The sequence below is a fragment of the Syzygium oleosum genome, unplaced genomic scaffold (genome assembly GCF_021117445.2).
Source record: "Syzygium oleosum isolate NSW1041296 unplaced genomic scaffold, Sole_v2.1 Sole_v2.10, whole genome shotgun sequence".
Taxonomy (NCBI): domain Eukaryota; kingdom Viridiplantae; phylum Streptophyta; class Magnoliopsida; order Myrtales; family Myrtaceae; genus Syzygium; species Syzygium oleosum.
In genome coordinates this window covers 5,259,366-5,285,657 of record NW_026607494.1, presented here as the reverse complement: position 1 = coordinate 5,285,657, position 26,292 = coordinate 5,259,366, and the positions used below count along the sequence as shown (strand labels likewise).

Below are 26,292 nucleotides of genomic sequence, written 5' to 3'. Positions count from 1 at the left end.
TAACTTCCGTTTATATTTAAGTATGCAAAAACAAGAAAATAAAGAGAAACTTTGTCGATCCAACGTTTGCTCTCTTGTTCATTCATACATGGTAATTGGTAAGATATGCATGCACGCCTAGTTCCTAGCATTCCACACGCCACGGGAAGCACAATTCTTGCACCTTCCTCCAGCAACACAAGCACAATCTTCTTCCTCTTCACACACAACCGATTTTCACCAATTAATTATTGATCTTCATTTAATTCTTCCCCATTTTTCTCAGGGTGAAATATGAACTCACTCTCTTTTGCTAATGTCACTTCACCCCTGACCAGACTCTTCCCATGTCTCTCTCTTCTCCATCTCTCACCAAACATAACGTCTCTCTCTCTCTCTCTCTCTCTCTCTCTCTCTCTCTCTCTCTCTCTCTCTCTCTCTCTCTCTCTATTACCTCATTCAACTTGCCTCGCCTCGCCTCGCCTCACCAGGGCTCTTCACGCGAGCAACGTGCCATCGTCCGCTTTTCCTTTTTTGCCATTTGGACACTAGCCACCGCCCTCTTCTCTCTTACATATTGCATTAAGTAACATCTACCACAACCTTCTCCTTTTTGATTCACCCACTACCACCAACAAAAGGATCGGCACCACCCTCAGCATGGACAGGATGCAAGGTGATGGCATGTCAGATGAACAGCACAAGGGCCGTGGCACAGCTAGGCGTGCCGTTCCCCCCGGGGAATTGGCGGCCGAGGAGGTGGCAGCGCCTCCTCTTGGGGCTCCATGCGGGGCGTGCAAGTTCTTGAGGAGGAAGTGCATCAGCGGGTGCATATTCGCCCCCTATTTCGGGTCGGATCAGGGTGCAGCTAAATTTGCCGCTGTGCACAAGGTGTTTGGGGCGAGTAATGTGTCCAAGCTGCTCCTTCACATTCCCGTCAACCGGAGGCAGGATGCGGTCGTGACGATCTCGTACGAAGCCCAGGCGAGGCTGGCAGATCCCGTTTATGGCTGCGTGTCGACCATCCTTGCATTGCAACAACAGGTTCACAAAAACACAGACTTTTGTGCAAAATCTTGTTAAATTCCTCTGAATCAATGATGCAGAACAAACGCAGCTCCGACAGCAAATAAGGAGATAGTCAAACTTTGGGGTTTGAATTACCTTCCCCTTTTTGCTCTGCTTGACTTGATGGCTGATTCCATAGAGATTTTCTACCAGGAACTTTAACACAGACAATTAATCCTTTGTGTACAATGTATTCATTGGACAAATCCAGCGTATCTCCTTAGGATTTGAAAGTTTTCAATTCTCCTAAAGTAAGATAGAACGGCTTGCCGATCCCACTAATACAATTGTATAAAAAATCAATCTTTCTACCTATAATAGCACAAACTCTTTACCCTCGGACCATTTCACACCTTGATGGAAAGCCTGTCAGCAAAAACATAACAAAAAATTGTGAGGATTGTTTGAAATAAGAAAGCGAAACGTGATTCTAACCCAGGTTCTAAACTTTGTTTCGGATGGATTTAGACGAAGTGCTTGGCAATTCCTCCTCGTTTGTTTGGCCATAATAGGGATCCAATCCTTGTCAAATGCTGGGCTAGGATCTAGGACTGCTAAGTATCGGTACCTAATCCAGCACAGGGAGAAAAGAACCAAAAAAAAAACTCAAATGGGTTCACAATAGCTGATGAGGTGACTGATTCACAGCATTCATTTCTCTCTTGAAGCTGACTCTGATCTGTTTCCCATTGATTGCCAGTAGCATCCGCGTATTCCGCAATCTTTTTCAACACCGGAGAACAAACTAATGAGAGTTATATCTTCACAAAGTCATGCTTACGTCTGCAGGTGGCGACCCTGCAAGCCGAGCTCTCGCTGGTGCAGACGCAGCTGATGAGCAGCCGATACGCGGTGGCGAGCGCCTTCCAGACCCCGGAGATGCAGCCGCCCCAGCCGGCGCACCCTTACCACCTCCCGATGCTGCAGCAACCGGAGTACTCCAACAACTCCTCCGCCACCTCCAACAACTTCATCAACATCAGCGGCTTCGCCGGCGCCGCCAGCAGCTTCGACATCGGCGCCGCCGCCGCCGCCGCGGAGGCCGCGGCGTCCTCTCACACCCTGGAGCCCCTTCGGCAGTTCCCGCACCCGCCCAGGGACGAAGACGAGGTGGAGGAGGAGGAGGAGGAGGAGAGCCATGCGCCCGCCATCTTCGCGGAGGAAATTTTCCGGGGAAGGTGAAGAGAGTTTCTAGGAAATGGGACCAATTTATAAACCCCGGCGTGGGTTTCATGTTCTCCCTCTCATTCGTAGTACAAAGGCCATCCATTTCCATGTCAGTGATGGGAATGACAAGAAACTTGTTTTTTTAGCATCGTGACCGGCACAGTTTTTTTTTCGTTTTGTCTCTTCCTTTCGTTAGTTCGGAGTCTCCCACATTGGATAGGGAGTTGAGAAAGAGAGGGAAAGCATCTTATAAGAAAGGGGCTAAGGGGAGAGAGCAACATACTTACCTGGACGGGGTCGATGGGCGATCATGTAGGCCCATGGCCTAGGTTGGCGACCTCCATTGCACTGTCGGAGGGGCGCCCGCCTAAGGTCAGCCCAAGTGGCTGAGCCTACGTCATAATTTGTGGCAGCGGGGGCCTGCGTTCGCGCGGCCCCTACCCAAAGTAACAATCAAGGTTTGTATGCGGACGGAAGGTTAATTAGAAGTGCTCGATTTTAAGAAGCCAGGAAATTTGAAGGATGTTTCTGTTTGAATTTCTTTTCAGGACGCATTCTCTTCGCAAATTCTTTGGACAGAAACTGAGACCCCAACGTTGGAAGTGATTATTTTATGAATCATGTCGTTCGGCCTTGCGAGAAAACTGGTACAGCAAAATTGGGGGTGAAAATATTACTGGGACTTCACAGCGGTTGGCTCGAAAAATGAAAAAAGTAAATATCGGGCGGACTTTTTTATTGACTATCGTTTCAAAAATTGCTGTCGATCTGTGCTTTGAAGGGCTGAACCAACGTTGCTCTTATGTACTCTCTCCGTTTCGCCACCATACATCAGAATGTTGTTACAAGGCCTACACCTAGCTCTTCTGCGAGCTCGTCCCATATTGGGAGGAGCGTCAGCACGACGAGCACGATAGCTGCTACCACCACTGCTTTCCTCCATGTCCCAACTTCTGATACATCGTTCAAGCATGGTTTCTCTGGGGTTCTCTGTACAAAGATGAGGAGTGAGCGAAAAGGCGCGCACTCGACCTTTTGAGCCTCAAATTGCAGGGCCACATTTTTAATCGAAGATCGTGCGTACCTGACATATCAGAACATAAAGCCCCCAAGGAAGTGACAGAGGTCCACCCAACTGGAAGAAAGCAAAAGTCCAATCAAAACTTTTGCATGGAAAGTAGGATGTCATGACAAATCAGGAAACAACAATGCTGACAGTGGACATCAGGTTATATGAGTGAACCCAGAACTAGAAAAACCACCTTCAAGTTTCCAAACCAGGGACACCGTAGCTTCTTGCAGATGCATATGTGATAATGAATGCAGATGGATAGAGTACCAAAGCTCGTATATTTTTAGCAAAGAAAGTAACAGAAATAAGAGACTCACCACTCCTAATCCCAACATTGTGTAACTGGTCAGACCAGATCCTAGTAGAGCACTTTTACCAAAGGCACCCTGCACGAGTGTAAGAATTCAATGCCAAATGGATAAGGAATAACACAATTGAAAGTTCGAACGGGGTACTAATCTCCAGAGATACACTAAAAACGAAAGACAACACAAGTTCTAAATTCTTAGTCATGGCACATGTGAATTCCACTCCTCGCAAAAATCTTGTCACCAAATACTTCCGAAAATGCAATAAAATAATCCTTAAGCATCCAACATAGATTGGTAAAGCCATTCAGTAGACAGCTTGTGCGTGCAAATAGAGAGCATTGGATATGACCTGGCAGCTTCAACATTGCATGACATATGCTTTTGAGACACTAAGGAATCAAATTACGTCTAGAAGCTGACAAAGGTAAAGCAACTAGATAGCCAAGAAAGAATAATCTCTTGCACTGGTGATTAGATCTCCCCAAAACAAAAGCTCCCACTACTGCAGTGCTCAAAGTTAACTTCAACTGCAAAACTTAGATGGAATATGCTCAATCAAGTTACAATTTCTTCGCTGTTTAGTGAAGTTCCAAATTCTAATAAAGTAATTTCCAAGGTTAACCGCCTCTCCATTTCAACATGGTTGTTATATTATCATATGCTTTTGAAGTTCCGTCTTTTTTTTCTAAAATAAAAATGCTGCTAATGCATCAGTTCTTCTAGTTGTCATTGCTGCTAGCATCACTTTCACCAACAAACTCACTCTAATTGACCTACTTTTCCAACCCCAAGCAAGCAGATATACCTGCACAGCTCTTCCACCATCTAAGCATCCTACTGGAAGCATATTGAAGGCTGATGTTGTCAATCCACACCTGAAACACGTGGCTAGAAGATAAACACTCGCGCATCACAAAGCATGGGATGACATATTGCATCAAAGTGGTTGCGGAATCCAATTACCATCCTACAATAACCAGAGGATGAATTGAAACAGTAGCAGCATGCATTGCCCTGCATGTTTAAAATGGCAAAGCATACATCAGAATCTTGGAGAAGGTACATGTCTCCAGCAAATTGCCAAGAATGTAAAGCTGATAGAAGGGAGACATACGCATAACCAAGAGTTGCTCTACTGATGAGTCCAAGAAGCAAAGAACCTTGAAACAACATACTGGGAACTGGCACCAAATCTCCAGAAGTATCAGGGTTCGATGAAAGCAGAAGACCAACGATGAACATTGAGAAAGAGAGTGCAGCACCAGCAAAAGGCCCAGCCAAAGAAATGTCGACTTTTGTACTCCGATCAGGAAGGATGGACTTGAACTGCAGAAATTGAAATCATGTAGGGTAAAAAGGACTTCGGCAGTATTTGCAGAAGAAACAGCACTTTATATCCTTTCTAGAAGATTACTTCACCATCTAGTGACATACTTATGCAATTTTCAAGTGCACTACTCTGACTGATCAACAGAACTTTTTGAGCAAAGTTAGAAGTACATTGGTCAATAAAGAGATGTCTAGCTTTGCTTTTAAAAAAAAGCAATAGAAAAGGAAAAACCAGCATTCTTATGATACCCATGCATCTTACAATGTCATAAAATTATGCTATAGACTTAAATGAAGTGTATCTATAATGAAATATAAAATTTTTGAGTAACATGAACCCAGGTATAGTATGACTGCAAGCCCAGTAAAGGTTATACCATTTATGTGGACATCCACATACTAAAAAGGCTGAAGTTAGCCGTGGACAGACTTGACAATGAAGAGAAGGCAGAAATGATATTAATATAACTATAATGAAGTCACATTCTAAATCTAGGATTAGAATACTAAATTATCACAATAAGCCAAAGAGAGCACTGTTTTCCAGCTTGCTGATTATGTTAAACAACTATACTCTAAAATTATTATGTGTAATGTATACCAGCAGATAGGTTGAGAAAGGCTGTGCCAAAAATTGGGCATTGCTGATCTAGGTAAAGCATCACCAGAGAAGCTCACTGGGAAGCCGGTGATAGTGGGTTTGAAATGTATTTGACAAGCCAATTACAAAATCAACCTGCTAATGACTAGCATATTAGGACAGCATGATGGCTGCAAAAGGATGTTACTTGACCAACAGGAGGTAATGATTGCTTTTGTTTTACCACAGTAATGTCAAATAGCAGAAACTTGGCTCCAAAAGATGTTGTGAGTTACATCTTCAGCGACATCAAAGCCAATGCAAAACTATGCTTATCAGCACATCAATTTCATTCTCTAAAAGGGCATTTGTCACTAACATTGCCTGTATCAACTGGAATAACCATTTAAATGAGTCAAAAGACTACTCACCTGAGTAATGGCACCAAAACTTCCAAGAGTGATGTTGGGAATAAAGTAAGGAATGCTCAACTTAACTTTCTTTGGAAAGGCAGCAAGCAAATGCCCAACTTCCTACACAAACAACTCTTTCATGTATGAATAGAGCCAAGGTATATAGTTCCGAAATAACTTTCGAGCAGTTAAAAACACGTCCATGCTTTGATGCCTAGAACATGAAAACTGGATCCAATGAGTTTAGAAATCAATAATGACGTGAATACTTAAAATATTTTTGCTAGACTCCCCTCTAGCTCATAGGCTATTTCATCCCGCCCCACCCCCCGGCGGCAAAAAAAAAAAAAATCCTTCTAATGAGAAACGGTGGCCCTTGCCCCTTGGTGGTTAGCTTTAACTCTTACACTTGTACGAAGTACTCCTTCGCTGGGATTTAGTACATTTTATCATGTTCCTATAAATATGTCCAAAATATCTTAGAGGTACTACGCAGAGAGACATTTAATTGGCAGTTGATTTGAGACTCACAGCATATAATTATGACCACCAAATTAAAACAATGGATCAAAAAGACAATTACTATACAGACAGGATATATACCATGGAAAAAAAATATCAAACCATTATTTATAAAAAGTATTTCATCCCAAAAGAAGGACAGAGAGGCATTTCTTACATGAAATATTAGAACCCCCAAGACACCATAAGCTAGGGGCAACGCAGAGTCCACAAATGGATATAGCAACGCCATATCTGGTGGTTCAGCAGCATCTGGATCAGTGAAGTATTTCACAACTTCGGGTGGAAGACGATTTATCTGTGCAGTTAAATACATGGAGATAAGGACTTACTTTTAGCACATGAAAAAATTCATTGGTGATTCTCACAACAGCACTTAAAAGATAACAAAAAAAAAGGCAGCAAGGTGCAAGGATCAGGGAGTACAGAGTTGAGCGGTATTATTAGTTGCTAAATACCTGAGATACAATTCCCAACTCCACTGATGAACCGATGGTCAAGAGAAATAGCAATAGAGCTATCACATACTGCCAAAGAGTTGTTGGTCTTGGTTCTGAGACCTCTTTCCTCAACAAACCAAAGCTAACACGTGGCCCTCCTCGAGGGTCAGGTCCTTCTGAGTTGGGTTCCTCAACCATGAAAAGATTGTACTTATCTCCAGTGACTTCAACCAGCTGTTTTTGCAGCTTGGCAAACACATCTTCTCTCTTTGCCCTGAGATTTCCAAGGAAAAGTATACCTTCACCCAGATCTCCAAATGGCTCTTCTTTTGTAACCCAAAATGTTGAGTAGCCAAAGAGCTTTTCTTTGAGTAGCTTCACATCAGCAGGATCAACTTTTTCCGGTCCAAGAAGCTCCAGAAGCTTAAAAGAGTCTACTTGAAAGCTAGTGTAAGTCGGTCCAAATGAAGGTGTTTCTGGCAGCTGGAAGAGTTATAAAACATTTGATACTCATCAGATTAATATTATGTAGCTTTTGTGATGAGCTGACTCTGCTCCTTTGTCTCTTTCTCTTTTCTCTCTCGTTGACATTCGGTTCATAACTTGGTAATTTTGAAAAGAGGAGGCGCAAGAATTAAAACCCTGAATTGCATGTATTGTGCACTGACCAGCAGATTCACTGAGGTCAAAATTAAAGCAACACAGTGTACTGCAATTCGGTAAACAGCTTCCTCTAATAGTTTCAGGAAAAAGATACTATTCCATAAAGCACGAACGTATAAAAATTTTCAGGCGAATGCTGTAGAGTGTTTTTGGTTCCTGGCAATGATGTGGAAAAGGAAATGCAGGATATCATTCTTAGAAATAACGCTCAGGACAATTTTTCTGATGGAACTACCTTCCAGAAGTAACTATGCACGGCAGTAAGTAACACACCTTAAGTACAAACTTAAGGACGTGCTTACTCAGTGAAGGCACTTTTCAATCCAACTAGCATGAGCACATCTAGATTCATTTCAAACAATTCACAGCTACTCAGTACTCAATCCAAATCACTCTTGCCTCACCGATTTAGCTCATCGACAATCCAACGCAACCAATCATTACACCAACTAGAGAACTAGAGAATCAAGACGAGTACCCTCGACCGGATCTTCTCGGACTCGAACTCGGCGCGGCTTGTCTCTTCAGCCTCTTCGGGCGGCGGCGGCGCAGTCGTGGTCACGCTCGACTCTTTCCCCGAGTCGCTCTCGCTCTCCGGTCCATAATCGCCATCTCCGCCACCGCCGCCGCCACCGCTGCTGAATCGCCTGAACCTATCCAACCTCCTACACGAAACCGAAACGCCACTCCCGCACAGAAGGCACGAGCCCCTCGGCCTCGCGGGCTCGAGAGACCGAGCTCCGACGCCGCCGGCGCCGCCGCGGGGAGCGCGGGCCACGGGAGACGAGCGGAGCTTGATGTTGAGGGCGCCGAAGCTCCAGCTCGCGAGAGTTCCCATCGACCGCGACGGAGAAACCTCGTCGCCGCAACGGCGTCGGCGAAGGCACGACGAGATTGGAGTCGCCGCGTCGGCGCAGAACTCGAAACTGAATCGGAAATTTCTCAAAATTTGGCGCGAAAAACGGAGAGAGAGAGAGAGGTGGACTGAAGGAGAGACTATGGAGCTGGAGCTGGAGCTGGAGCTCGAGGGAGGGAGGGAGGAGGAGGAGGGAGGGAGGATATCTTCTTCTTCTTCACTGGAATTTTGGGAAGAAATATCCGGTTCCGTTGCTTGTGCCCTTTTGGTGTCCACGTAGGATTTTGCGGGTCCGGGTAAATGCCCGTTTTAATTTTAACAACATTTTCCGCCCACGCCACGATTTTAACATTTCGTCCTAATTTTATGTTTTGCTATTTGGATTACTATCCCAAAAAAAATCTCAAATTAGTACGCCTGTAATAAATTTACCTTAAATTAATTTTTCGATAACAAAAATCATGAACCCGTACATCCGTGATAAATTTACTATCCTAAAAACATTTTTCGATAGAAAATTTCTTAATCAACAAAAAATATTTTTTTATCAAAAACTTTTTTAATCAACAAAAATATTTTTCTATCAGAGCTTAAATTCAGAGAACAAATGTTTTACAAAATATGACTTGATATTGGTGCTTAATTCGAAACTCTATACTTAAGAACATAAACCCCTAGATTATTTCTCGGGGCCCGGTGTTTAGGATCGGATCCCAACGTTCAGGATCGGGTCTCCGGCCAAGCTTGAGTTCATTGAGGCTAGGGTCGGGACCGCGGTGCTAGGGCCTAGGCCCCTGACACCCACGCCCAAGTCCATCAAGGCCAAACTTCAACCCCCGGTACTTGTACCCGATGCTCTAGCACTCGAAACTCGGGTCCATAAAGGTTGTGCTCCGTCCTCAACGCTTGAGCTCTAGTCCCAACCCTTAGGCCTTGGTCCACAAAGATTGTGCGTGGATCCTCAATGCTTAGACTTAGATTCGTGGTTAACTCAGCTGATCCAGGCAAGCCATTGATTTTAGTCGAGGGCCGCCACTAGCGGCCTCCAAGCTAGGGCTTTGTAGCCCTACCACCGACTTTCCAACCTTTTTTTTTTTTTTGCTTATTTTTTTGGTTTAAATTATTATTTTAATTTTAAATTAAATAAATTTGTATAAAATATTAGATTTGGATCAAAACGACATCGTTTTGGCTATGTCATCATCACGTATGAGAGAGAAAAAATATAAAAAAACATATAAAAGCGTTTTAAATTGCTTCGGTCATGTGAGTTTGACGGAGTTAACGAATTGACTTGATTACACCAATTTAATAAATTGTATAATTTGATTGCACTTTTTGCAAGTTGTAGGGTTTAATTACACTCTCGCCCATTGTGTGAAGTTTTAGGACTTTCGGTGCATATATCCATCTTACGACCCGAAGTTGTAGGATTAATAAAAAACCCTGGCGGGTATATCAGTGACAATTTTATCCATAACTAATTTGACAATTTTACCTCGAATTAATTTTTTGACCATCAAAAATCCTAAACTGATACACCTGTAATAATTTTACCTAAAACTAATTTTCTGACCATTAAAAATCCCTAACTGGTACATTTGTGACAAATTTACTTTCCGTTGGTATCCGTTAAATTGGATTAATATCACGAAAAATCACAAATTGATAAACTTGTGACAAAAAAGTGGGGTAAAACCCCAAATTCATTTCATATATCCTTACTTTTCTTATTATTAATAATAGTGGAAAACGTGATTTTTTTTTTTTACCGCGAAAAGAAATTACAAAACGAAAAATTATTAATGCGAGGAGGAAAAAAACGAAAAGAATCAAAAAGGGGGAATGACTCTTCCTCCTGCGCACGGGAGGATGAGCAGCAGCTTCCCCAGAAAACCCAACGCAACAAGAAGAAGGTGAAAAGAGAGGTTTTTCCAGCCTTCCGCCAATGGCGACGAGCTCGGGAGCATGATCATCGGCCCACCCTCTCCTCTCCTCCGCCTTCAAATCCCTCACGGCAAATCCCTCCCTCGCTCCCAATTGCCCCCCCACCCGCAACCCCCTCTCGCCGCCCCCTCCGCCTCCGCCTCCGCCGATCCGTGCCCCCCTCCTCCGGCGACCACCGCCGGGGCGGAGCCATGAACCCCCCCGCCGCGAACTCGAGCGCCAGCCCCCTGGTGTCGCCGACGTCGTCGCAGTCGCTCACCAAGACCGTGAACGGATCCCACAGGTTCACGATCCAGGGGTACTCCCTCGCCAAGGGCATGGGCGTGGGGAAGCACATCGCGAGCGAGAACTTCACCGTCGGGGGATACCAGTGGGCGATTTACTTCTACCCGGACGGGAAGAACCCGGAGGACAACTCGGCCTACGTGTCCGTGTTCATCGCGCTCGCCAGCGAGGGCACCGACGTGCGGGCCCTGTTCGAGCTCAAGCTCCTGGACCAGAGCGGCCGGGGCAAGCACAAGGTCCACAGCCATTTCGATCGGTCGCTCGAGGGCGGGCCCTACACGCTCAAGTACAGGGGGAGTATGTGGTGAGTTGGGGGTGTTCATTCGGTCGGTCGGTCGGGTTTGATTTCCTATTTGCGTTTTTGATGGTCGTGATGTTAAATTTTGCAAGAATCCTCGACTTCTTCTTTTCGCTTGATGTATGTGCTAAGTACTGATGAGCTTCGGATTGCTTAAAAATGGTGAATCGTGATACTAGTAGTTGGTCTGCACCAGCTCTTGGTGGTTGCAAGAGAGCCCATTACTTATCTCATGGGCAATTTGTTCCATTGAGTGCAAGTTTGAATGTTAAGATTATCGGCACTCTAGCTTTTCGGTGCGCACTTTGATGCTGAGGGTCAAAAGATCGGTTGCTCTGAGAAAGATCGATTCAATTAGTTCATAAGCAGCAAAATGCATCGCAGCTGATACCGCACCAAAAGGATATGGAAGTGAGGTTGAAGTGTTTACCAAAGCAAAGAAGAAACAGCTTTTCTGCCTGGAAATACTGGAGTATATGAATTGAGAAGATCGGATGAGTTTAATTTTGCTTTAGCATCCACATCCATATAGAAATTAGCAGCCACTTTGCTTTGGCCAAATAGCCAACTCATTGCTTCTTTGATCATGACAAGAGTATGCTGCTTCAAAAACAATTATCGAATGACATATTTACAGTGTTTCTTCCTCATCATTTCTGTATCTTCTTATGTGAACTTGCTTGACTTCGACTGGCATCTTTCATTCCACTTGCTATTTGACTACATGTTTTGCCTTTGCTGTGTGCGATCAAATGTTTTCCTGGTTTATGGTTTTCTTGTGACCTTCTGAATTTGCCAAAAGATCACTGTAAATCGGATTAAAGTACTTATATCTATTATGTAGATCTAATAACTTTACGATTGAACGCAGGATTTTAGTTCAATTGCAAGTTATTAAATCAACTTCTTTCCCAATTCCAGTGCTTCCCTTTTGGACTTACACTAAAATAATTCCATGTTTTGTCTGAAGTGGTAATGTTGTTCTCTGAAAATGAACTTCCATAATAATGTTCTTCTGTGACCTTATTCTTTGTTACAGGTAAGATAGTATCATAGTAATTATATGTCAGGAGAGCTATTTCAATTTTTGCTCCTCAGAGTATTTATTATGTGTTAAACTTGGAACTGAAATAGATTATGTGCTTTTGGCAATATTGAGTAATCTGTACCATAAACGCCAAACTGCTCTCCAATAGTAGTTTCGACAACTTTTGAGGTGCAATAGAACTTTCTTTCCCCCCAAAACGATATAAGTGCCACATATAATAGCTGGATTTGGCGGTTGCCACTACTTACCTTTCAATCCATAGTAGCTGTACTCTCCTTGGAGGGCTAAATATTGCTATCTCAGTCAACCTTTCCCCTTATAATTTCAACATGTATAACTATTCTATAGGAGAGCTTTTTTGCGCACATCATGTAAAAAATTTCCCCATATTGTTTGGCCGCTTACAGAAGCTATTTCTCCAAAATTCAATGCTTTTGCTGTTCGTGGGCTAGCCGGTGGATGCTCATATTAACTGTCTGTCTAAACTTCTTAATCTTCTGAAACGTGTTTCCGTTTTCAGATTTATGTTGTCAAGAATAATGGTTCTCAATCAGCGGCCTCTGGGATTGCATGACTTGAGTTTGTTTGCAAATGCTTTGGATGAATGCTTCCTTATCATTGTGTCTTGTGGTTCCACCTTTAAAATTTTCTTCTAAACTTGGAATCGGTAATCCATATTGGCTCATTCCCTCTGCAAAATAGTTAGAATGAGAAATATGCATTTTTTCATTCCATTATACAATAGTTAAAAAAGAGTTCATTTTTTTAATGGTTCTCTAGCAAAAATGGATCAACGTGGTTTTTAGGCCGGTTGGATCGTTCGATTTTTGGCGGTTCAATTGGGTCAACACCGGGTTTGAGGGCCATGGCCAGACTGGACCTTATACCCATACCTGGTTCAACCAGTTGAACCAGCCGTCCTATCTGGTTCTTACAACATTGATGTTACTCTCGTGTAGATTTCAAGATTCTCTTTTCTAATTTCAAGGAACACTCGTTCTGTTTCACGAGGGCCGTTGAATATATTTCTTGTACCCTCAGGCTATTTTGTCCAACTAACCTGTGTTGATTTTTTTCTCATTGCCCTGTAGGGGGTATAAGCGTTTCTTCAGACGGGCTATGCTTGAAACATCAGAATTTCTTAAAGATGACTGTCTCAAGATCAATTGCACTGTGGGTGTTGTGGTCTCAGAAATAGACTGTCCAAGATTACATTCCATACAAGTTCCCGAGTCCGATATTGGTGCACACTTTGGCTTCTTGCTGGAGAATGAAGAAGGCTCCGATGCTACCTTTAATGTGTCTGGGGAAAAGTTTCGTGCTCATAAGCTGGTATTAGCGGCTCGATCTCCTGTATTTGAGGCTGAATTCCTGAATGCGATGGAGGAAGACAATGACGAAGTAGTTATAAGTGATATGGAACCTAAAGTCTTCCAGGTACGTTTTGGTTTCCTTGCTTTAAATATAGGCTGCACAGCTCGAATTATGGACTATCCTCCTTCTTTCTGGCTTCGCATTCCTTTTATCTTAGTATCCTGTGTATTTATGGAGCAGGCTTTGCTACATTTCATCTACAAAGACACTTTGGATGAAGACGAGGAGCTTTCAATACCAAGTGCCTTTTGCAGTCCATCAGAAATGCCGGTGGCAAAGCTTCTAGCTGCTGCAGACAGATACAATTTGCCTAGATTGAAACTGATCTGTGAGTCCATTCTCTGTAAGGGTATATCTGTGGATTCTGTTGCCAGGATCTTGGCCCTTGCTGAGCAGCATCATGCCATGGATCTAAAATCTATTTGTTTGAAATTTGCTGCTGAAAACCTCGTAGGTATGTTTTTCTCCCCAGTTGATACACATTTTTTATTTTTATAGAATTTAAGCAACTTGGTCTCAAATTGCCATGTGCGAGGATGGATATGATTGTTTTGTTGCGGTGTGTGTCTGGGGGCTCGCTTGCATAATTTTTCGTTTAGATTGATTGCACTGGTGATATGATCACATTAGAGACACTGCATGCTGAGGTTAGCATGTTTAAATTTTCAGTTTAGATCAATGCATGCAATCCTCATTTTGAGGATGTACAAAGTCTGAACCTTGTTTTGTCTTATCAATGGTGAAATTGCGTGTTTTTCTTTTTTTCCAGAATTTTGTACCATCTATACAAGATTCCAAGTAGGATTTGGTGTAAGTACATGTGTTTCATTGCAACAAATTTTTTTTTACCAAAACTTCTTTGGTAATTTGTTTGAGCGTGATGTCATAATCATCATCAATTATTGCAACAGATTCTACATTTAATGCTGTTCATACCCCAGATGCCCAGTTGCCAAAAGGCCTGGAATTGGGAAGGAAGCTTAAACCTTTTATTGGTGCTTTATATATGGTAGCTGTTCCTTGTGCTAGGATTTACATTCTTTCCTTATTTATTTCTATTGGTGCAGCTGTTATGCGCTCGGATGGCTTCGAGTATCTTAAAGAGAACTGCCCATCTCTGCAGTCAGAGCTCCTAAAGACAGTCGCAGGATGTGAAGAGCAAGTCAGTGGAGGAGGAAATCGAAGTGTTTTTGCTCAATTTTCTGATGGCAATGAAACAAATAACAGGAGTATTAGGCAACAAGACTGGGATAATTTGGCCGTGAGAAGTCAGAGCTTGTGGATGCCCCTCTCCGACGGAGGAGATGCAAGCGGTCCGAGCCCTGGCCCAGAAAGCTGAATGGTAAATATGTTGCTTTGGATGACCAATTAACATTTTCGTTTGCTGCCCGACCAAGAATGTGAAAGAAAAGGACTACATTGAAGAATCAAAAGAGCGGGGGGAAATTTTTTCCCTCCTCTTCCTTTTGTGTGTTAAATCATTCATGTCTCTCATAGATTTGGGTTCTGTAGATTATTCCTGGATTTCCTGAATGTCAAAACAGCAGAGAAACTTGTCTGCCTTTATTGTCTCGTTATTCGACTTATATTCAGCTGATCTGACTTAGCTCGAGCTGATGAGCTGTTCTCTGTATTCCTGGGAATGCTGGATTAATAATAGGGTGATTTCAGCATGTGAAAGGAATTTCTCGATCTGCGGTTCTTCTCTCCATCTATCTTACTTTCCTCTGCGAGGTTCTCAGATGAACTCTCTGAATTTGGTGGTTTGTCCCTCTCCCTCATTCTATCCAATTTAGGGGATAAGATGCCCTGGATTTTCTTTCTGAGCTTATCTGAGGAAGAAAGGAACGAAAAGAAAGAATGAGATGGTGGTGCCTAACCACAGGAAGAACTCGGAACTTTGCAATGGCAGGATTCTTGAACTGGGATTATAGAGGAAGTGCTCTTCGTGTTCCCTCCCGGATTTTCTCAAGTGATTCAACGTCGTTATTTGGGTCGGTCTTGGCTACTGAATGCACAGCGACAGGGCCGAATTTTGCATTTCGTCCGTGCTTGGGCGATGGTTTTATCCGGTAGGATTCTTTGACCAATTCCTCGTTTTACAAACCTATCATGGGCCTGTGCTTTATGACATGTTAGCACACTGTTGGGTGTCTAGCGGCTTTTGCCACTTCAGATTCATGAATGAGATCTTATCAGTGGATGGTGAATGCGGTGATTAGGAAACGTACTCTAACATAGGAACGCGCACGAACCTTTCCATAATCTTTCGATTTGCATAACGAAGGATCATATGCCAGAGCGGTGTGTTTCTTACGCGCTCATCTATTATGACGCAAAAATTCATTTCTTAGTGAATCCGAGGGAGTAAGGTCACTGGCTTTATTACTATGTATTGGTCCATTATGACGCAAAAAACTGACTTCTTACATAATCCTAGGCAACAAGGGACGTCCTCCGACCGCAAAGGATAAAGAGCCGTTCAATCTAAAGTTTCCAATTTTGTCACGATTTTTGGAAAATCCCGTCGAGAGGAAACATCCGATCGACAATGCACGATCGCACGGAGAGAATTTGAGGTTGATGTTTGAGAAGAAATGTTACATGACCGTCCTTACACGGGTTTTAATCTACGATGAATTGAAATAACTGCAAAATGGAAATTCTGAATCCATTCCCAAAAAGGCAACTTTCTAATATTGTTTCAGTCCCGGAAGAGAAAAAAAAGTTGGAGAATTACTATCGGCACCCGCGATCTTGAACGTTGTCGCGGGATTTCTATGCCCGTCTGGCACCGGCCGTGGAATTCGAACATCCGATTTGAGTCATAAATACTACTCCAAACTCAAATGTTTTTTACCGAAATCAAGATTTTTTGAGATCAACCACTGGGGTGTGGGGCACTCTTTCTATCTGAGAAGGGGGAGGTTGGGAGTTCGATTGAGTCATGAGTTAGAGCAAAACTGATAAAAAAAATTTTTTCTTAGATCAAAGAGCGATGACTTCCATCATCCAGTAACTGCCTTTCCAATAATTCAGTTTTGCCCCTCTTCTCTCTCTCTCTCCAGTCAACCACTACGACTTTTCTATCTTCCTCTCTCTCTCTTCTCACACTCTCTCCTCCATATCTTCACTCCTCGGCTACATCACCTTCGCTTCCCTTCGTCCTCTTCCAATCCCCCATTCATCGGCGCCGGCTCATCCGCCGCGGATCTCCGGCGACCGCGAGGTGCGGGATTCCGGGGCGCGTGTCGGCATGGGGAGCTTCTGCGGAGGGAAGTGCTCCCGGGCGCTGCGGAGCTTGGTGCGGCGGAAGCGGGTCGATTCCGCCGCCCACGCGAGGCGCGACGGTCATCAGCTCGCCAGGCGGCTGTCCGTCCTCGACCTCATCGCCATCGGTAAACGCCTCCTGCTTTGTTGGTTTGATGCCCGACGGCTCTGTCCGTGCAAACTTGCCGATTCATTCGTTCGCGCTCTTCGGAATATGCGTTAAATCTCACGTTCACAGTTGCATGGCTTGTGTGTGGGAAATCGAGGTGATAATGATCGGAGAAACAAATGCGGTGTTCGTTTTGCTTCAGGAGTCGGGGCGACCGTCGGAGCCGGGGTGTATATCCTCGTCGGCACGGTGGCTAGGGAGTACACCGGGCCTGCTCTCACCATCTCCTTCCTGATCGCCGGAGTAGCCGCCGCGCTCTCCGCGTTCTGTTACGCGGAGCTTGCTTGTCGATGTCCGTCTGCCGGGAGCGCCTATCACTACACCTACATATGCGTCGGCGAGGGGTAAACCAGTCCTAGCTCTTTATTCGACGTCGAGTTCTTGATGTGACCAAGCCATTGTTAGATTGCGCATCTACGCATCCATTCGGGGCATAATCACTGCACCAGTGTCATTAAGCTGTAACCTCCATTGTGCTCAGAGCATTTTGAAAATAAGCCGAAGAAATGATTTTTTTTTGGTTTACATGCCTTATGTCATTGGCTTATTCATCTGTTGTTACTCTCAGAGTCGCTTGGTTGATTGGTTGGTCACTGATCCTGGAATACACAATAGGCGGTTCGGCTGTTGCTCGGGGTATCTCCCCAAATCTGGTGCGCTATTCTCATAATTGGTAACTACATGTATTAAGCTCAAACCCTATTCTATTTAATATGTTGGAACACGTCCAAACGGTTTGCTCATTTTCTCCATCCAAACTGTTGGCAGTTTATCCACAGTACTTCATCATTATTACATTGTATATCTGTAACTCAGGGGATGCAATGTTACTTGGTCAACTAAGGGCATTATTGCTGAAAGGTTTAGTTTAGAATCTTTCATTGACAAGTCATTAAATATTGAAACGATTAAGCCCTGGTTTAATACACACCATCTTATTTGGCAACAACTGTCGTAGTGCTTAACCATAAGGAGAGCAGAGTAAAGCTCTGTTAAGTCCATCATCTGCTACAAAGTTTCTTAATAGAACGATATAATGTATTGGTATGAGAATAATCAAGGAGCATTGGAAGAAAAATCTTGATAAGCATCGAAATAGATATCAATTCATCGTACTATTCTTTTTTGATTATTATATAACTACCTAATCCTTGTCTCACTTTGGCTTTCACAATCATCCAAATTTATTCTGGATGTCATGTAATCTATGGATAGACAATCCAAGTCTGAAAAGCACGACTTAATTAAACTCGCGGAGTTCCTAGTCTTAATTTCATAATTGCCAAATGCGTCAAGAACTCGTGCTTGTGATTGTAAAACCCAAATTTCCTAGCCAACTATTCACTTTGATCTATGAATCATTTTGGGAAACTATATAGATTGAAGGGGTGGTATTGTTGAACAGAAGGCTTTCTCATAGAAAGAACATTGCGGTCACTTCTGCTCTTCTTATTTTCACGCTGGTAATGGTAGATGAGGTTGGGAATGGTTATCATTTGAACAGTTACCACCAACAAATAGTTTCCTGCTCTCACCTTTTCTAATGCTAGGTGGGGTCATACCAGAGATTTTTTGGAAGTTACAACTTATAGGAGAGGATCTGTAGGTTGATTTTGACATTTTGAATAGAAACTTGAGGGGTTTTAGTCCTCATACTCTACTTGGTCCGCGATATGATACAGAGCTGGCATCACATGTGGCTTTCTTGAGAGAAGATTTAGGTTAATGTGCGTATTGAAACATAGTCGGACACACTCAATTGTAAGTATCTATCTCTTTCCAAAATGATTTTATGTTTGTCTATCAATATTCTAATTTGGACATGCTATGTAGTATAGCAATGTCATGGAGAGAGTGAAAGGGTCCTGATATGAATGGTGATTAGTTTTTTGCCATTTTTTATGCTCTCTACGCTCCCCCCAGTTTCCTTCTCTCTACGGTGCACTTGCTTCGGTCCATTGTCACACTGCAATAGCATTGCCACATGTAAATGAAAAAAGTACCGAATATCTGACTTAAGGAAGTGGAACTTAAGAATATTTAGTTAGCAAAAAGTTCTTGTTGCTTACAATAGTAAAAATCAAGTGCCTAAATATGAAATGATAAGTATGTGCTTCAACCAATATTTTCTTTTCATTTATCTCCATTCCTTTGGATAATAATTATTGTAAAAAGAAAGAGAGTAACCGGTGATTCTTAGTCTCTTTGATAATCTGTATTGTCCTGCTTCCTTCCTCCTCAGGCCGTGTTTTTTGGAGGAGAGGATAAGTTACCCTCTTTCTTGGCTCGTCATACTATTCCTGGGATTGGGATTGTAGTTGATCCTTGTGCAGCTGCCTTAGTTATTACAGTGACAGTGCTTTTGTGCATAGGCATCAAGGAGGTACCATTTCCCTTTATTAGGAATTTTTTTTTGCTTTTAAATTGAATCTTCAAGTATTAGTTTCTCTCTAATAACTGTAAATTAACTTTTCAGAGTTCAATGGCGCAAACCATAGTTACGACAATAAATGTCTCTGCCATGATTTTCATAATTGCAGCTGGTGGATATATAGGTTTCAAAACTGGATGGGTGGGGTATGAACTCCCGAACGGGTAAACTACAGTTTTGGTACTTCCCTTGCCGTGTGTTTTAGAGGTGGGCAGAAACTTAATATTGTTCTTGAACACTATAGGTACTTTCCTTATGGGGTCACTGGAATGCTTGGCGGGTCTGCAGTTGTATTCTTTTCATACATTGGCTTTGATTCAGTTACCAGCACAGCTGAGGAGGTAAGGATTTTCCATATGTACGAACTGTACAAGATGTTGTATAGAAAAGATGCGGGTAAAGCGTAACAAGAAAGTAATAGGCTCATGTTGTCTTTCTTTTCAGTGTGGTTTGCAACGAAATCGTATATTAGAATAAAATGCCAAAAGAATGACATTAGGATAGATCTCAAAATGATTACCTGGAGATTGTCTATCTAAGGTGTGAGTGCGCATAAAAGCAAAACAAAAGGACTTGATTCCATGAGTTATTTCAAGTGAAAGGACTTCAACATATATTAAGATACATTCTTAGCCATCATTTTGCTTTCATGACCGAATTCAAATTAAGATTCATTCTGATGTCTCCCTAATCTCTCCTTTTCTCTCTTCTCTCCGTAAAGATTAATAGTATTTTATACTCTGCCGCATCAAGCAAGGGTCAAAGATCTCTTGGGAAGCTTTAAATCTATCATAAATTCTGACTCATATCCTTCTTTGCGGTTAAAAATATTGAAATTTGTGCATGTGGCATTTCATTAGTTTAATGCAGCATAGACCTAACTTTTTGTTTTACAATAACCGATTAAGAGAGAGCATGCAGTTGATAATTCTTCTGGAAATTGATCACTGTGTATGTGGCACAAAGTTGTACATAGTCATTGCAGGTGAAGTAAACCGTGCAAGCTTTATCAGTTGCTGAACATAGCCAGGTCTACTGAAGATGAAGTAGACAATTTGATGATGATTTTGGGCACAAAGCCAAAGTTTATTTGATGTTTAGGTTGATAGCTTGAGTACTTTCTTATGACATGGCACGAGATAGTTTTATTTCTGGTCACATGCCCTCTTACTGGTAGTGGCACAGAGTTGATTCATCTTTGAACTTATCATGATGTTATAATTGATTGACATTATTGAACCACTTAAGAATTATCTTCGCAGTTTTTATTGTTGAAAAATATCAAACCTCAATCTGACTTCTGATCGACGTGACAGGTGAAAAATCCTCAACGAGATCTGCCTGTGGGTATAGGGGTGGCATTGTCTATTTGTTGCATACTATACATGCTTGTGTCTGTTGTAATTGTTGGCTTGGTACCATACTATGCATTAGATCCAGACACCCCGATTTCCTCAGCATTTGCTAACTATGGGATGCAATGGGCAGCGTAAGCATGATATTCCGCTTTTAACATGTGGACAAACGATTTAAGCTTGAGTACATCTCCCATGGACCGGTTGGTTTCAAGGTGTGCTTTTTATATGGCAGATATATACTAACCACTGGAGCAGTCATGGCTCTATGCTCAAGTTTGATGGGTTCGATTCTCCCTCAGGTATGCATATAACTCGGGCTTTAGCCTCATTATATCAAGTGGTTATATCCTTTTCTAGCCAGTGACTATCGAGACTTTCCAACTTTCACCCCCTCTCCTGCTTGGACATGATAATCTGCTGTCTGAAGTATTTCCCTCATTTGTGATGTTGACGGGTTATAAATGTTTATTCACTTAGTCCTCTATTAAATCAATCTATAATTAATTTAATTCTTATAGGACCTGAAATTTTGTATCCCATTGAAGTCGTCAAATATGAAGCTGCCTTTGTCTGGTTCTTTAATTAAAGTAGCTGCTTAGACAGGAAGCACAAATGTTTTAGAGAGCGAATACTTTCTTTTCAGCCATGAATTTTGACCACTACAGTTGGGGACGGATTTTTTCCATCATTCTTTTCAGATATAAACAAATGCACTCAAAAGTTTCAGTCAGAAATTTCCTATTCCTTCTCGTTATCCTGCATCAAGATGACATGGCTATTTCTGTAATGATCGCTAGTCAGGAAACACAAGTATGTTTTATCGAGTGAATTGTGACTCCCTTTCTTTTCAGCCACGAATCTTGATGGCAATGGCTAGGGATGGACTGTTGCCATCATTCTTTGCAGATATAAACAGACACACTCAAGTTCCAGTAAAAAGTACAGTGGTGACTGGTGTTCTGGCAGCAGCCTTAGCATTCTTCATGGATGTCTCACAGTTGGCTGGGATGGTAAGTCAAATAGTAGTTGGAATGGTATATAGAGATTTTTGGGTCAAAATCACTTGCTTATCTGTGCTTGCCTCTCCATTTTCCTATATGGGTGCAGGTTAGTGTGGGTACCCTTCTTGCTTTCACCACTGTTGCAGTTTCTGTCCTGATTCTCAGGTATGTTCCACCAGATGAAGTGCCCCTTACATCAGGACTCCAGGAGTCGATTGGTTCAGTATCTTCGCAGTTCAATAATGACCTCAAGGGAACTGCTTCCATGGATTTTGGATATTCTGTTGTCCCATCCAAGGAGGGTGATCAGCTGTTGGTTGAGACAAGTGAGTCCTCAATTGAAGATGATGCCATGCAAAAACATGTAATTAAAGGTATTGAGAGACTTACTAACCTATTTCTTTGTCATTCACATTTCTGTAAAGAATCGTTTGTCATAATCGCGTGAATTGCAATTCTGTCCTAACATGTTTACTGAATTAGTCCAAGAACTCTCGTCTTTCTCCTGCACATCTTTGTCCTCTGTTTAGGCTGGCTATGGTCACCTTTTCCTTTGCCAGCTATTAGATGGATGAGCACTGGCTAAGCAGGTTCCTCTTAATCATGTGAAATAGTCTTTCCCCTGTTAGTACTAGGCAGGTAGACATGCCTTGTGGAATACAAGTAGGTTCCTCCTTTCATTATGGATAAAATAACTGGCCTTTGTGGATTGTTTTTTCAAAGGGTAAAAATTTTGTTGGTCATAGTGCATTGCCTCTGCTTCCGCTATGTGCACGTGTTCTTTCTTAATTTGACTTGGACATATACTGATGATAATGAAGAACGACGGCGGAAGATTGCTGCCTGGAGTATAGCTTTTGTGTGCATAGGGATTCTCATACTTGCGTCTGCTGCTTCAGTCGAAGGCCTTCCAAGGTTGGTCAACCTTTCATTTGCTCCCGTCACTCTGTTATCAGAGCAAGTTGTTAACTCTTGAGTCTTTTGTGAGACGATTTTTACATTTGACATGTAGTTTAGCTATACTCATCTATCTTGAACTTTCTAGATATATTAGACTGGCTTTAATCATCTCAATGGAGCTTAATTTATCTCCATGGACAAACTTTTGGGGATCAATAGTTAATTCTACCAGTTAAGTGCTGAAAGGCCGATAATCTTGGGGTAGTAAAGGGATTGACAAGGATGAGTCCTTCCCTCAATTGTTGAATAACCGTGGCCCATATGCTTCGAGTTGTTTGCACAATAGCTAAATGAAGCAGGTTTCTTAGATTTAAATCCACAACAGAAGCATGTGTAGCACAATAGAAAAGCGGATGCTTTCTAGATACACATGCATGCACAAAATTTGCAAGGTAACACTTGATCACCTCGATCTCGTTCGTCTTGAAATTTTGGCAGTGATTGTTTCATGACTGTCTTATGCTTCATAACTCCTTACTGCATTAACTCGACAGCATGCTTCGGTTGATATTATGTGGATTGGCTGGAGATGCTGTCTTAGGCAGTTTGGTCGTGCTGGCCTGCATAGAACAGGATGATGCAAGGCATGACTTTGGACATGCAGGAGGTAACTTCTATGGCTTGCATGTGTCGATATACCGTGGTTCAGTCCTGATTAGACGAGGTTTTCTTCAGAGTTAATAATTCAATGCTTAAATGATCCAAACTGTCATTGACTTTCCTTTAACAGGTTTTCAGTGTCCATTCGTCCCTTTCTTGCCTGTTGCCTGTATTCTGGTCAACACCTACCTATTAGTTAGTCTTGGGTGAGCATCCTCAGAGTTAGCGTTTTTTCTCAATGACTTATGCATACCACCCATTTGCTCTATCTAACTGATCCGATTATCCGTTTGACAACTGGATGCCCAGGTTGGGAACATGGTTCCGTGTCTCGATATGGATGTTGATTGGAGCTCTAGTCTACATTTTCTACGGCCGGAGCCACAGCTCATTGAAAGGTGCTGTCTATGTTCCTGCAGCATATGCTCATGAGATTTATCAAGCCTCATCCGATCGTCAAGCATAGTTCCTGCAAAAATTACCCTCAAGTCTCATTGCAGCAGGTCATGGATGATCACCCCCTGACTTATTTGATTCATTGTACTTTATTTGGTGATAATAAGGACGCATGGAGAGGATAAAAATGAAATTCCTCCCTCCCTTTGTACAATAGTCTTCAGGGGAACCCGAAGGTCTCGCCCTTCTGTTGTAAAGATGTTCGAATTATACAACATCCCTTGTATCAATTTTCAGCAACACCCGATGAAGATATGTTTCATAGGAGGCATGAGCTGTCAGAGAATGTCCGACTGTTATTGCTTAGACCGCGTTGCACACGACAGCCGCCTTTGATGTATGTGCCGACCTCGGCGTTGAATATACATGTTTGTGACAAGGAACTGTGCATTATCCAAATAAGCTGAAGCAATGAACACTGATTCCATGTAACTCGGATCATGGATCTTTACATGATTGAGTTGATGGACAAAATTAACACGGGAAGAAACTCAAGAGCCAGAGTGAAAATCGCACCGAGAACAAATATCAAAATGAATGCGACTAATATTTTCCCGAGGTACGCCAAACTGATGACGGGCTTTCCTCCATCCTTCACAATGCTGGAACCGTCGGCGTTCTGCAAAAGCATCACAAACGGGATAGACTGCATCAGTAAGCTTGTAAATGCTCAGTAGGTACTGGTAAGATACACTTTACCCGTAGATTAACAGCAATATAGACTCATTTTAAGTATTCACGTCAAAGTAATGATCGACTTTTTTCTGCTTCCTTCTAACAGAGATGGCAGAAAACTCGCAACTCGCGTAAACAGAGATCAATGGGTCGGCGAGAGATGATTAACGACACTTGGTGGACATCCGAGATCAATCACATCACTTTAACAGCAAATCATAGGATTTTTTAGATCCCAGAACATATATTTCTCCAATGACCACTACTCTAAACAGATTTTCGCAAATCGATCCTGAACATCAACAACCCTTACCTGGAAAGGCGCTCGCGCCATGTGTTGCCGAAACCCTTCACCTTCGTCCCCGCCTAGTCAAGAAGAGCTATCAGAAACGAAATCGCAAATCATCCACAAAAGAAGACACAGTAAACAGAACGGCGACATCGAAAGCCGCCGGATCATACGGTTTTCCGATCCTCCAAGTAAATGTAAGTTACCAGCATAATCCACTTCAGAGACGGTCTGCAACCTCCATCCAGAGCCATAGTCCACGAGAGCCGATTTCGGGCCGAAAGTCACGGCTTCCTCTCCTTCCTTGACTGCCTCAATGAACAGAGCAAACGGAGACCCGCTCTCCAGCTTCTTGTTCATCACCCGCATGGCGAACCCGGCCTCCGTGCCGGCCGCGAACCTCCTCCGCTTCCCGGAGCTTCTGCACGCCACCTCCAGGAACTGCTTTCCAATCCCCCCAACGAAAGGGTCCGCCGAGCATCAGAAAACGATTACCCAATTCAGCACTCGAAAGAAAGAAATCGAAACGCGATGCCGAAGGAAACCCATTTCTCCGAATTGTCGTTACAGGGAAGCAATCCGCGATGCATCCACACAACACAACCAAAAACCGCATCGCGGAAGCTTCCACGACCAGATTTGTTTCGAGTAATTTGAGGAGGTAAATGCTTGCCAAAAGGAGCAGAAGAGACGAGACGGAAAGAGAGCTTACAGGAGGTGGGAGCTGTTGAGGAGGGCCGACTTCTGAAACATCCTCGGTGTCATCCGCCATGAGAGGTAGAGAGATTGAGAGAGAGAGAGAGAGAGAAAGAGAGAGAGAGTTGACAATGGAGCTCAAGATTGCTTTGCTGGTTAAAATTGGCAAAGTTTGACGGGCTCGAGCGGCAGTTGGACGGAGGAGTCCTGGTCAACGGCTGATTACAGGAAAAAGAAAAAAAGGGCAAATATATTTTGATCTGGGCTGATGAGATTCTGGCCCGCCTAAAGGTCAAACCCAATATCAAGGCCCATTGTCAAGGGGAAAGAAAAAGAGAAGAAAATTATTTTTTAAGGGATCGTTCGTTTCGCGAAAAATGAATGATTCGGAAAAAATTGAACTTGATTGGAAAAGTCGCACAAGTTAGAGGAGTTGAATTGCACCAAAAGAAGTTTTGAATTTGACAAGTTAGAGACCTTAACTTGGACTTATCCCTTAAAAACAATAATCAACACTTTGACTTAACTAAAAACTTTGGAAGTATAAAGTATCAAAATTTGTTCCGCGGAACCACCGCCCGCAGCGGCTGCGTTGGCTTTGGGCTCTCTTCCCCTCACGAAGGAAAGGAGTTCGAATCCTAGCGCTATCGTTAGGGATTCTTAAGCGTGACGTCGTGGTGGTGGGTCTTGCGCCAGCGTCACCCCGGGTTTACCTCTCCGGCTGTCGGCCGTGCGGGGGGTTCCCGAGTTACCAAAAAAAAAAAAAACTTGTTCCGTGAAAAATTACAAAAATTGTAGGTTGGGGCGATCTGATGATCCTGCCCATACCTGGTTGGTCGAAGTAGGGAAGGGGCCTGGGATCGGACTTGTTTGCTCACCTTGGCTTGCTCGGACTCGTAATTCACATCGAAATTTTTATTATTATTCAATTTTTAATCATGAGTAGTTCTATGTAAGGATTTTAGGCTCGATTCGGTTCCGGACTTGCCCCCTCATTAGGTCCTACCTCCCAAACATGAAAAAAAATGGGTTTTC

The 26,292-nt window shown here is 42.9% G+C and overlaps 5 protein-coding genes, 1 long non-coding RNA gene and 1 other non-coding gene across 11 annotated transcripts; 4 read left to right on the top strand and 3 right to left on the bottom strand.

Annotated features, from left to right (window-relative positions):
- Positions 1-198: 198 nt before the first annotated feature.
- LOC130139046 (uncharacterized) lies at positions 199-538 on the bottom strand. The gene is made up of 2 exons (XR_008817290.1): positions 444-538; positions 199-404 (listed from the first exon to the last, which is right to left on the bottom strand). It is a non-coding gene; the product is annotated as an uncharacterized LOC130139046 (long non-coding RNA).
- LOC115683375 (LOB domain-containing protein 20) lies at positions 538-2,667 on the top strand. The gene is made up of 2 exons (XM_030607904.2): positions 538-1,023; positions 1,837-2,667. Exons 1-2 carry the CDS (start codon positions 640-642, stop codon positions 2,227-2,229), a joined length of 777 nt encoding a protein of 258 aa, XP_030463764.2. The 5' UTR covers positions 538-639; the 3' UTR covers positions 2,230-2,667.
- On the top strand, positions 2,494-2,655 carry LOC115683413 (U1 spliceosomal RNA). The gene has a single exon (XR_004006008.1). It is a non-coding gene; the product is annotated as a U1 spliceosomal RNA (small nuclear RNA).
- Positions 2,668-2,925: 258 nt separating the features above from the next.
- On the bottom strand, positions 2,926-8,596 carry LOC115683373 (probable zinc metalloprotease EGY1, chloroplastic). The gene is made up of 10 exons (XM_030607900.2): positions 8,023-8,596; positions 6,900-7,364; positions 6,599-6,739; positions 5,938-6,039; positions 4,712-4,923; positions 4,561-4,611; positions 4,403-4,472; positions 3,604-3,672; positions 3,299-3,349; positions 2,926-3,204 (listed from the first exon to the last, which is right to left on the bottom strand). Exons 1-10 carry the CDS (start codon positions 8,380-8,382, stop codon positions 3,046-3,048), a joined length of 1,680 nt encoding a protein of 559 aa, XP_030463760.2. The 5' UTR covers positions 8,383-8,596; the 3' UTR covers positions 2,926-3,045.
- Positions 8,597-10,222: 1,626 nt separating this feature from the next.
- Positions 10,223-15,025, top strand: LOC115683374 (BTB/POZ and MATH domain-containing protein 4). 2 transcript variants are annotated; one of them, XM_030607903.2, is made up of 4 exons: positions 10,234-10,936; positions 13,070-13,415; positions 13,533-13,806; positions 14,420-15,025. In XM_030607903.2, exons 1-4 carry the CDS (start codon positions 10,539-10,541, stop codon positions 14,689-14,691), a joined length of 1,290 nt encoding a protein of 429 aa, XP_030463763.1. In that variant the 5' UTR covers positions 10,234-10,538; the 3' UTR covers positions 14,692-15,025. The 2 variants fall into 2 exon arrangements, with proteins under 2 accessions (XP_030463761.1, XP_030463763.1); XM_030607901.2 differs by having other exon boundaries at positions 10,223-10,936; positions 13,070-13,806.
- A 1,388-nt stretch (positions 15,026-16,413) lies between these two features.
- LOC115683317 (cationic amino acid transporter 4, vacuolar) lies at positions 16,414-23,861 on the top strand. The gene is made up of 14 exons (XM_030607795.2): positions 16,414-16,750; positions 16,934-17,135; positions 17,360-17,444; positions 19,034-19,174; positions 19,268-19,386; positions 19,467-19,563; positions 20,539-20,711; positions 20,813-20,879; positions 21,432-21,590; positions 21,688-21,955; positions 22,403-22,496; positions 23,036-23,148; positions 23,272-23,347; positions 23,451-23,861. Exons 1-14 carry the CDS (start codon positions 16,609-16,611, stop codon positions 23,605-23,607), a joined length of 1,893 nt encoding a protein of 630 aa, XP_030463655.1. The 5' UTR covers positions 16,414-16,608; the 3' UTR covers positions 23,608-23,861.
- Positions 23,862-23,996: 135 nt separating this feature from the next.
- On the bottom strand, positions 23,997-25,441 carry LOC115683320 (uncharacterized). Of its 4 annotated transcripts, none has more exons than XM_056315251.1 (4): positions 25,274-25,441; positions 24,735-25,002; positions 24,586-24,638; positions 23,997-24,216 (listed from the first exon to the last, which is right to left on the bottom strand). In XM_056315251.1, exons 1-4 carry the CDS (start codon positions 25,331-25,333, stop codon positions 24,046-24,048), a joined length of 552 nt encoding a protein of 183 aa, XP_056171226.1. In that variant the 5' UTR covers positions 25,334-25,441; the 3' UTR covers positions 23,997-24,045. The 4 variants fall into 4 exon arrangements, with proteins under 4 accessions (XP_056171226.1, XP_030463666.2, XP_056171225.1 ...); XM_030607806.2 differs by having other exon boundaries at positions 24,768-25,002; XM_056315250.1 differs by having other exon boundaries at positions 24,735-25,005; positions 25,274-25,431.
- Between the last annotated feature and the right edge of the window lie 851 nt (positions 25,442-26,292).

What these genes read in the sequence shown, in the direction of transcription:
- LOC115683375 (XM_030607904.2), top strand. Translation starts at nt 640, where the DNA reads ATGGACAGGATGCAAGGTGATGGCATGTCAGATGAACAGCACAAGGGC. An exon ending in TCCTTGCATTGCAACAACAG is followed by an intron (nt 1,024 to 1,836) that starts GTTCACAAAAAC and finishes TTACGTCTGCAG; the next exon opens with GTGGCGACCCTGCAAGCCGA.
- LOC115683373 (XM_030607900.2), bottom strand. Translation starts at nt 8,382, where the DNA reads ATGGGAACTCTCGCGAGCTGGAGCTTCGGCGCCCTCAACATCAAGCTC. An exon ending in CCTCTGGTTATTGTAGGATG is followed by an intron (nt 4,473 to 4,560) that starts GTAATTGGATTC and finishes CACGTGTTTCAG; the next exon opens with GTGTGGATTGACAACATCAG. An exon ending in CAATGTTGGGATTAGGAGTG is followed by an intron (nt 3,350 to 3,603) that starts GTGAGTCTCTTA and finishes GCTTTCTTCCAG; the next exon opens with TTGGGTGGACCTCTGTCACT.
- LOC115683374 (XM_030607901.2), top strand. Translation starts at nt 10,539, where the DNA reads ATGAACCCCCCCGCCGCGAACTCGAGCGCCAGCCCCCTGGTGTCGCCG. An exon ending in AAGTACAGGGGGAGTATGTG is followed by an intron (nt 10,937 to 13,069) that starts GTGAGTTGGGGG and finishes ATTGCCCTGTAG; the next exon opens with GGGGTATAAGCGTTTCTTCA. An exon ending in TGCTGCTGAAAACCTCGTAG is followed by an intron (nt 13,807 to 14,419) that starts GTATGTTTTTCT and finishes CTATTGGTGCAG; the next exon opens with CTGTTATGCGCTCGGATGGC.
- LOC115683317 (XM_030607795.2), top strand. Translation starts at nt 16,609, where the DNA reads ATGGGGAGCTTCTGCGGAGGGAAGTGCTCCCGGGCGCTGCGGAGCTTG. An exon ending in GCAAAAACATGTAATTAAAG is followed by an intron (nt 21,956 to 22,402) that starts GTATTGAGAGAC and finishes ATGATAATGAAG; the next exon opens with AACGACGGCGGAAGATTGCT. An exon ending in TCAGTCGAAGGCCTTCCAAG is followed by an intron (nt 22,497 to 23,035) that starts GTTGGTCAACCT and finishes TTAACTCGACAG; the next exon opens with CATGCTTCGGTTGATATTAT.
- LOC115683320 (XM_056315250.1), bottom strand. Translation starts at nt 25,333, where the DNA reads ATGGCGGATGACACCGAGGATGTTTCAGAAGTCGGCCCTCCTCAACAG. An exon ending in CTCAACAGCTCCCACCTCCT is followed by an intron (nt 25,006 to 25,273) that starts GTAAGCTCTCTT and finishes GGGATTGGAAAG; the next exon opens with CAGTTCCTGGAGGTGGCGTG. An exon ending in ACTTGGAGGATCGGAAAACC is followed by an intron (nt 24,639 to 24,734) that starts GTATGATCCGGC and finishes CTTCTTGACTAG; the next exon opens with GCGGGGACGAAGGTGAAGGG.